The following is an 8,999-nucleotide window of genomic DNA, read 5'->3' on the forward strand; positions in this document are numbered from 1 at the left end:
GGATTTACTGCTTGATAACAGGCTTCCGTTTTTTTTTCTTTTTTACCACAAGCAAGCTAAAGCTCACTTAGGACATTTACAGATATTCATCTGACAGTGCACTTGAGTAAGTGAACTAAGATCAATATACTAATGCAATGTTGTGGACACAAATGGCCAGTAAAATGTAGGAACCAATGACAGAAGAGAGAAAGCAAGAAAGAACGAAAGAAAGAAAGAAAGAAAGAAAGAAAGAAAGAAAGAAAGAAAGAAAGAAAGAAAGAAAGAAAGAAAGAAAGAAAGAAAGAAAGAAAGAAAGAAAGAAAGAAAGAAAGAAAGAAACTAAGAAAGAAAAACAGGGCTAGGAAATGATCCCATAGACAAATAATCAGAGCACGATGTTGCTTGTAAGAATAAAAGTGTTGAGAGCTTCATAGTTGTTGACACTCAATAGAGAGCCAAAAGAAAAAACAGAATGACAGAAAGGGAAAGACCAACTCAGAAACAGAGAATAAGATGTTGGTTATAGAAAGTAAAAGTGCTGAGAGGGAGGCAGGAAATACAGAGGCTTGTTGTTGGCTTTCTGTACCAAGATCATCCTCTAACCAGAATGTGGTATTCATTTTATCACGCTTTTAACTAGCGTGGCCACATACTATTAAAATACTATAAATACTACACAACTATACTTATACTACACTACGATTTACAATCAGACCAATAGACAGACAATAGACCAATTACCACTGAATCCATAGTCAGTGAACACAGAGACAGGTCACTAACCTGTAATATTCTACGTCTTAATGCTTTATCTTCTATCGTTGTGAGGTAGAGATGGAGTGGAGTTGTCGGGCTTACCAGGGCAGCGAGCGGGCCGGTCTTGACAGAGAACTGTCAGAGATGCAAATGTGGTGATCAGGAAGTGGATTGAAACTCAGGTTTAGTTTCTCTTCCTGTGCGTGTCCACAAGGTGTGAATGATCGTGTGTTTGCTTGTGTGTGTGTGTCTGTATGTGTGTGTGTGGTACTATGTATATGTGTGGTTATTTCTCTCTCTCTCTCTCTCTCTCTCTCTCTCTCTCTCTCTCTCTCTCTCTCTCTCTATATATATGTATGTATATGTATGTATATATATATATATATACTCAAAACTGGTGAGCTTCCAACACTGTGAGATGGAAACAAAACCGAAAACTAAAGCATATTTCTCTCCATTATGAAACACATTTGTCCTTGGATGAGAATGGTAGAAACAGAAGACCAAATAAAACATGCAAGGTTATACAATATGCAGATAGTCTATAAGTACACATTGTATTACTGGTGACGGCCCGTGATATCGGTAAGTTTATCAACTGACAATTTATCAAAATAAAGCACATTTTTGATCCAAATGTGGTTCTATCTTGGATCCAATATTTTGGAATATTTGCCTACTTTTGAAGTAAGTATGATAATTTGTTTGTATTCATTAACAATAATGAATCATCTTTTTTGATTTCACAGTATTTTGATCAAGATAGTCCTAATTAGAGATGTACTTTATTATTTGAACATTAAACAACATACATGAGTTTCATCCTTTCTAAGTTTTCAATATTCATGGTAAAACCGACATGTGTGTATTATCTTGAAACATCTAGCACTCAAAACTAGAAAATCTAGCGCTCAAAACCGAGAAATTATGAGATATGTTCTTGTGAAGCTAACATGCTCAGTCTAGACGAAAAACGTCAACAAAGTACCAAATACTGAGCTCTTATTGGTTGCTAAGAAGTTTGAAAATACCAGTGCCCCGCCTACTTTATAAAGTGGATTTCTTGTTGAGCAGTCGGTTAAGCCGGGCGGTGATCTACAATATACATGGTCCATGACCCATGATAATCCTAAAATAGAATATAATGTAAAAAAAATCTATGTTTGACCTTTATTTTACATATTAAGTGTTTTTGAAGCGCTAATATACCATGGTATATGTTTTTAGACCGTCTGACGGTTGACTCTACCAATAAAACAAGCACCCCTTAACAACGGCATTCCACGCAGCTTTCTGATTGGTTGGCGGCAGTGGAATTCCAGCCAATGGGTATGCAGGGCACAACATTTGGAATCCCAGCAATCCCACTTTGAGTTTTGGACCTTTGAAACAAACAACTGTTCAACGCAGTGAAGCTTGCCTGAAATCATTGAGTATTACAGCTTACATGAAGTCTGTTTTCACCGAGAATTATCCTCACGGTAAGGAAAACCTTCCAGAGAACTTTTTATGACTTACTTTTATTGAAATCGGAAGTGATAAAGTGACATGGCTACGTCTCATTGCGGACAGACTTGCACATGTAACGGAAGCATGCAGTGTTCAGTGTCTTCTAACGCTGCAAATATACTTTGTTAAACTTTGTATTGGTCAGATGGTAATGCTAATTGTTGGCAACTTCAAAGTGGAATATCGATACATTGCATTTTTTTTCAACTGACCCGCCAATTTTATGCTTCTTTCTTCTAGTGACCCCTGTGTTTCATTTTTAAAACGACTGCAAGAAACCGCCAAGGAATATTAAGAAGCAATGCCTTTCACACGGGGAAAGAAACCCACGACTGGCCTCGCCAGCAAAATACCAAGGTTGGGCAACGTTAACCCGGAGAAGAAGGTAAACGTCTCATTCAACCAACTTTAAACCTAGGAGCCTATAGCCTGGGTAGGAGCCTGCAACATTTAAATAGCCTGGCGGGCCACCGGCCTGCAGAACAATGGTGCTTTGCAGGGCGCCTTGGACCGATTTAAATCTCCCCTCCTAGTTAAAATGCTACCTAAAATTAACTACTTACCACCTAACCACTTTATTAGGTGGTAAGATTATCATCTTCATTAAAATATTCACCTACATTTTTTTTACATCTGTATGTAGGTATTATGTTTTGCTTGTCCTGCCAAATTTGAGCTATCATTGCCCTTATTTGTGTCTCTTTTGAATTATAAGATATCTCAATATTTTTTGCTTGCCATTGTCACAAGAAAGCTCCCTGTTCAGTATGACCCTATGCTTTGCTGTGCATATTATAACTAAAACAACTTGATTTTCGACTTTGAACTTTGGTGTTAATGCAAACCCTTGTACCTTCCGGTTCAGGAGGATGGCCCTCAGGTGAAGAGGTCATCGTCCCCCCCACACGGGGCCCCCAAGAAAAGGACCGCCTTTGTTGACATCACTAACGTATGTCCACACCGCCGACTTTGATCTATTTATCCACTGCTCTACATGAAACACAAGTACTGAGTTTAAAATGAGAATATTTTTCTGTGGTCGATTTAAGCAGATGACGACGGCACATAAATTTAATCGATAGTGGGCATGGTTTTAAGAATCAGTTTACAATTATAGTTTCCATTTCAATGTTACACATCCATGCTCCCAATTCATTTAAGTCTATCTAGTATACTGTTTGTTGAGCTAAATTCCTTGAATTGTGCCCCGAGATTTAAAAATGAGTTAGTTATGATGATCAAGTGTGACTGCTCTAATTGGCTACAATGACTGCAATGTACTGCTGTGAAAGCGTAGTCTACTGTAATCGGTAATGTGTGTTTTGCTGCTCAAGGGGCCAATATATTATGGTATGTCGCCTAGGGCATGTGATGTCTCTGGTTTAGATTTGTAAGGCTTGGTTGTGCTGTGATTTAGAACACTCGCCATTTGCAGGCTAACTGGAAGCTTAATGAATCAAGGGGTTCAAAGGTGAGAAATTGTGAATTCTAGATGGCATCTAGTCTAACTTGGTTTAGTCTGTTATAGAATGGAAACTCTAATTGCCACACAACGAAGTTGATGGTCATTTTTATTTATAATCTATAAAGAAATGCTGTGGTGTTTTTTAAAGTTTAAACACGACTTTGAATTAATTGGTAATTTGCTCATTCTGTTCTGGTTCGAGAAGTTGCAGATTGCCCTTTAGAGCGCTTGTTCGGCTCTGATGTGGCGGGGGGGGGGGCTGTTTAGGAGTCAAGCTGTAGGCCCTGGTGAACCTAGTTTCTGGTTGTGTGGCTTCAGTGTGTGTGTGGTAGGAGAACTTGGGTTCATGGAGTTCTGACTTATGTTTCTGCACACGTGTGCAGAGACGGAACACAATTCCAGGATCAATCAAAACCAAGACTGTTGTTATTCCAGCACACGGTAAAATGAGGAGGTGGTCGCAGGATAGTGTAGTAGGGGATAGGAGTGATGACTTGCAGAATGAAAGTACTGTGTTAAAAACCTCAATGTCTGTAGTTCACCCGTAGGCATCCTCATGCAAGATGACCCTCAATGGCTCCTTAATGACATGTTTCTACAAGAAAATGACTTGGTGTTCCATCAGATTGAAATATCTTGAACACTAATCTAAGTATCTTCCCTACAGCGATAATGGATGTTCCCTATGTTCAGAGTGTTTAGTGGCTGCATCCTAGCCTAATCCTCCTTTTCTTTTTTTTTTATCTGTGTTTGTATATTTATGACCCCCAGGCCCACAAGGTCCAGATCTGCCTACCTGGCAGGAAGAAGGATGCCACTAAGAAGCCGACAAAGAAGCCAATCACCAAGACGGTGACCTCCAGGAAACAGGCCAACCTCAAACAGTGAGCAAACACAATTCAAGAGGGCGAAAGTCACAAAGATGACAAAGTAAAATCCTACCGTGTAGGGATCGTTCTTAATGCTCTGTCTGTCTCTCTTCTGTTTCTCTGTCTCTCTCTTTTCTCTGTTCCGCCCTTCATCTTCTCTGTATGTGCCTCTGCTCTCTGTCTGCCGGTGTCTCTCTCTTCTCTGTCCCTCTCTCTTCTGTGTGTCTCTCCCCTCCTTGTCTCCGTCCCTCTGTGTCTCTCTAGGTCGTCCTCGTTGAGTTCTGATGGCCTCTCGGTGGAGGTGGAGGAGGTGAAGATAAAGAGCGATGTGGAGGAGGTGGAGATAAAGAGCGAGGTCTCGACCCAGCAGGAGGAGCTGAAGGTGGAGAGCAAGCTCAAGACGGAGGTGGAGGAGTTGGCGACCACAGTAGGAGAACTGGAGGTCGCCGCTGAGACCCCCACGGCCCCCCGGACCTTCCCGGCCCCCCAGAGACCCGAGGTGAGCCCCCCCCCCCCCCGTCGCTCTCGGGACAGCGGGACTCAAATTCAACACAGCTTTATCGGCAAGGAGACAAAACATCCACATGCATGTCTCTATGTTCATCGGACGTCTCCGGTCTGGCCAGGTCCCTGGGGAGTTTGACGTGGACTTGCAGTACTGGGACGACTGCTGCATGGCCCCGGAGTACGCCAAGGAGATCTTTGACTACCTGAAGCGCAGAGAGGTAAGCCGACGCTAACTAGCGGATTAACCCAACTCGCCAGCGGCACAACTGGCTAAGGACCACGCTGCCTGTTACTGTGGTTGTTTGTATTGAAGACCGTATGAACTAGGGGTGGACGGTATTATCTGTGTAGAAAGTACACCGGGATTTGCCCTAAGAATTCAAGCCGACCCTTTGAAGTGATTGGAAGAAAAAGAGAAGCACTTGTCACTTATGTGTTCGTGTGAAGGCATGTTAATTTGAGACGCGTTCAGACCCCCTGCACACCCCACTCCCGAGGCGCATTTCGCCATCGTGTAACGTTTGAGAATACTAGGGCTGTCGTGACACTGACATTTACCCAACGTAGTCGTTGTCTTTTTCCCCATTTAATTTCTGAAACGGTTCGCTTGGTTCACACAGACTTGTTTTGACATGAAATTTGATTTTAATAATATATTTGAATATCCCTCTATCCCGCTAAATATCATAATTAATTGTTGCATGCGGTAGTCGGCGGCTTTCAGGTCCGCTCTCGGTTTGAGTGCGACTTGGTAACGGCAGAGCTTCAATGTAAAAAACATCAAGGTTGTTTCAAGGTCTTTCCCTGTGTTTTAATGTAATGGGTTTTAATGGATGGCGCTGCGCGCCAAGGTGTGGAGCAGCGCTGGAACTAATGGCGTGGCTGTATGGTGGCGCAGGCCTTAGCACTGTTGAAGAGCAAAGAAAGAAAATACCTGCACTATTCTGGATGAGGAATTCGCCAGAAAGGAAGACAAATAACCCGAACCAGGGTCATACTGATTCAGCCGTTTTGTGGGCAGAACGTATTGATCTATTCTGCCCGTGTTTAAACATTGACATACGGCAGTCCTTATATGAAGCAACGGCACTTAGCTCACCTGCTAGTGTCATACCGTGATACATACCGTGATTATTTTCATTTTTACGGTACTAATGTTTTGGGACCACACTGCCCAGCTCTAGTATGAACACCCTAGATTGTTTTTTGTGATTTATATTAGTACTGTCAAGCAATTCAAATATTTAATCGCATTAATGTCATAGTTAACTCACGATTAATCGCAATTTTTTTTGTATGCTAAATATCCCTTGATTTCTTTGTCCCATAATTTTTTCTAATTTTAATGCTCTTATCAACATGGAGAAGTGCATCGGCTTGCCTTGTGCAAATGTTTTTTTTATTGATAACAACATTGGCATATACGGATCAAAACAGGACGAGACAAAAAAAAAAGCCTATAGTGCAATTAAACGATAATCATACAAACATACTGCCTGGAACATAGCAGTCAGGCTGCTGCTTCTTTGTTTAGAGCCAAAGAAAAAAAAAAAATTAACAGTGTTGAAATCGTTAACGCCGTTAATAACGCGTTTAACTGACTGCACTAATTTATATATATATTATTTTTTGTCCTCTTACCACTGTATAGTCACGGCTGTACCTGATTTGTAGTTTTCTCTCTCTCACTCTCACTCTCACTCTCTCTCTGCGGCTGTTTAGGAGAAGTTTGTCCTCTCGGACTACATGTCCTTCCAGCCCAATCTCAACCCCGGGATGAGGTCCATCCTGGTGGACTGGCTTGTGGAGGTGCAGGTGGGTGCACCTGCACGTGTTTCATTGCCTAGCACAGGATACTTTCAATGGGCCGCTTGGCCGAATGTGCGTGGCTGCACCAGAATGACAAAGGAAGCTCGAAAATGAAGAGGCTCATTCGGAGCACCCTTTCCGCCTTTCCATGGATCTGACACCCTATCTCTGATCGCCATGTTTCTGCTCACCTAATCTTTACTCCGTAAGAGTAGTGACTGACTGGATATTATTTGGATTGTGATAAGATAACACCGCTATACGTGATATGATGCTGTGATATTGTCCCACCAAGCAGACATACAGACTTTAAAAGGGAGTTGCTGTTTTGATAAAGGTGACATGGCGTTTTCATATTTTTTAGCGATTCAATATTTAAAATGTAGAGCTTCTATCAATATTTATTGCTTGTAGTTGATGTAACTCCCGCTGGCCCCTGGGGATTGGATGTATCAATTTTTTTTAATATGAATATAGAGATGATTGCCTAACCCTATTTCATACCCCTAGTGTGTGGGTGGTTGTGTGCCAGAGGGTATCCTAAAGTCAGAAATATGGGCTGTAAAAAACAAACAATAAATATGCAGCAAAAAGTTGAGGTGAGGAACACTTATTTAAAAGTTTTCAGTCTTCTGTACAAGCTGTCTCACTCGAGACAGAGTACCCACACAGAAGTTTGCATTTATGTAGAACTTCCTCAACATCGTGTGTGTGTGTGTGTGTGTGTGTGTGTGTGTGTGTGTGTGTGTGTGTGTGTGTGTGTGTGTGTGTGTGTGTGTGTGTGTGTGTGTGTGTGTGTGTTGCAGGAGAACTTTGAGCTGAACCACGAGACGCTGTATCTGGCGGTGAAGCTGGTCGACCATTTCCTGTCAATCTCGCCCGTCGCCAGGGAAACGCTGCAGCTCATCGGATCCACCACCATGCTTATCGCCTCCAAGTTTGAGGTCTGGGCATGACGGCGTACACATAGAGAGACTGTCTGTCCGTCTTCCTCTGTGTTTATATGTGTGAGACAGACGGTTAGTCTGAACATACAAGCGGGTTCCAGGAGGGATGTCTCATGACAGCCAGGCTTGTCTTGAAACGGGGCCAAACACTTGAGACCTAATCCAAATGGCTCCCTCTCAGAGACAAAGTGTCAGATCTGCGACCAAATCAAAGTTGGCTACTACGAGCAATAAAGGGGACCCAGCCAGTCTAATCTTTCCCCGCCCGCCCCCCCCCCCTAACCCACCGCTGCCTCTCATTGGCCACCCATACCCCCCTTAACGAGTGGGTTTTTCCCTCTGCCCCGCCGTTCCTCCCTCCACGACTCGTGTCATTAAGCAACCATCTCAATGACTACGTTGCGCCCCTCCTCTCTCATTACACCGATTACTGACACTTTTATCCAAAGCGACTTACGATGAGTGCATTCCACAACGGATGTACAACCCAGAAATTGCAATAAAGAATGAGTACATAAAATGTTTCAAAAGGCAAACCAATAAAAAATGTATAAGACTGGATCTGCACATATAGGCGGGGGGGGAGCGTGCCGCAGTCATAGAGTGTCTCGCGGCTGAACCCAGCTCACTGAAACGCTTTATCACTCCTGCCGAGGCGGGCCGGGAAGTTTTGAGGTAGATCCGGGCCATGACTCCGGCGTTCCCCCCCGGTTACAGGAGCGCAGCCCCCCCTGCGTCGACGACTTCATGTACATCTGCGACGACGCCTACAGACGGGAGGAGGTCATCGCCATGGAGACGAGCATCCTGCAGACGCTGGGCTTCGACATCAACATCCCCATTCCCTACCGCTTCCTGCGGCGCTACGCCAAGGTGTGTGTGTGTGTGTGTGTGTGTGTGTGTGGTTCATGAGTGTGGGTCTATGCAATGTGTGTGTGATGGGTAGTGTATGTGGTAAAGGTGTGTGCCTTTCCCTTAGGGCTACAAGGAGAATAAACTAGTATTTCTTTCGCTCATTTATTACTTTTTGCATAATGTATATCTTGAAAGGGCAAGGGTGACGATAGGAACGTTGAGGTTCCATCCGGGCTCGTTGAAGAAGTTTCACCGGGTTCTCTTTGACGTTAGCTTGACGTTCTCACCCTCTGTCTTTCC

The 8,999-nt window shown here is 43.2% G+C and overlaps 2 protein-coding genes across 4 annotated transcripts in view; one reads left to right on the forward strand and one right to left on the reverse strand.

Annotated features, from left to right (window-relative positions):
• Window positions 1–1,666, reverse strand: part of si:dkey-171c9.3 (uncharacterized) — a 4,063-nt gene extending 2,397 nt beyond the window's left edge. The window contains exons 1-2 of one of the 3 annotated variants that reach the window (XM_056575985.1): window positions 1,551–1,666; window positions 766–873 (exon numbers count right to left, since the gene is read on the reverse strand). The gene's annotated coding sequence lies outside the window, so the exon portion shown is untranslated. Of the gene's footprint in view, window positions 1–765; window positions 980–1,550 lie in introns of those variants that run through there. The other 2 variants (XM_056575986.1, XM_056575984.1) reach the window with 2 other exon arrangements.
• Window positions 1,667–2,063: 397 nt separating this feature from the next.
• The window catches only part of ccnb3 (cyclin B3), an 8,094-nt gene continuing 1,158 nt past the window's right edge, over window positions 2,064–8,999 (forward strand). The window contains exons 1-9 of the mRNA XM_056576226.1: window positions 2,064–2,219; window positions 2,488–2,632; window positions 3,113–3,196; window positions 4,484–4,596; window positions 4,846–5,080; window positions 5,208–5,306; window positions 6,811–6,903; window positions 7,704–7,841; window positions 8,562–8,717. Of these exons, the coding sequence (XP_056432201.1) occupies window positions 2,549–2,632; window positions 3,113–3,196; window positions 4,484–4,596; window positions 4,846–5,080; window positions 5,208–5,306; window positions 6,811–6,903; window positions 7,704–7,841; window positions 8,562–8,717 (1,002 nt within the window). The 5' untranslated portion in view covers window positions 2,064–2,219; window positions 2,488–2,548. The remainder of the gene's footprint in view (window positions 2,220–2,487; window positions 2,633–3,112; window positions 3,197–4,483; window positions 4,597–4,845; window positions 5,081–5,207; window positions 5,307–6,810; window positions 6,904–7,703; window positions 7,842–8,561; window positions 8,718–8,999) is intronic.

The sequence above is a fragment of the Gadus chalcogrammus genome, chromosome 17 (assembly GCF_026213295.1).
Source record: "Gadus chalcogrammus isolate NIFS_2021 chromosome 17, NIFS_Gcha_1.0, whole genome shotgun sequence".
Lineage (NCBI taxonomy): Eukaryota > Metazoa > Chordata > Actinopteri > Gadiformes > Gadidae > Gadus > Gadus chalcogrammus.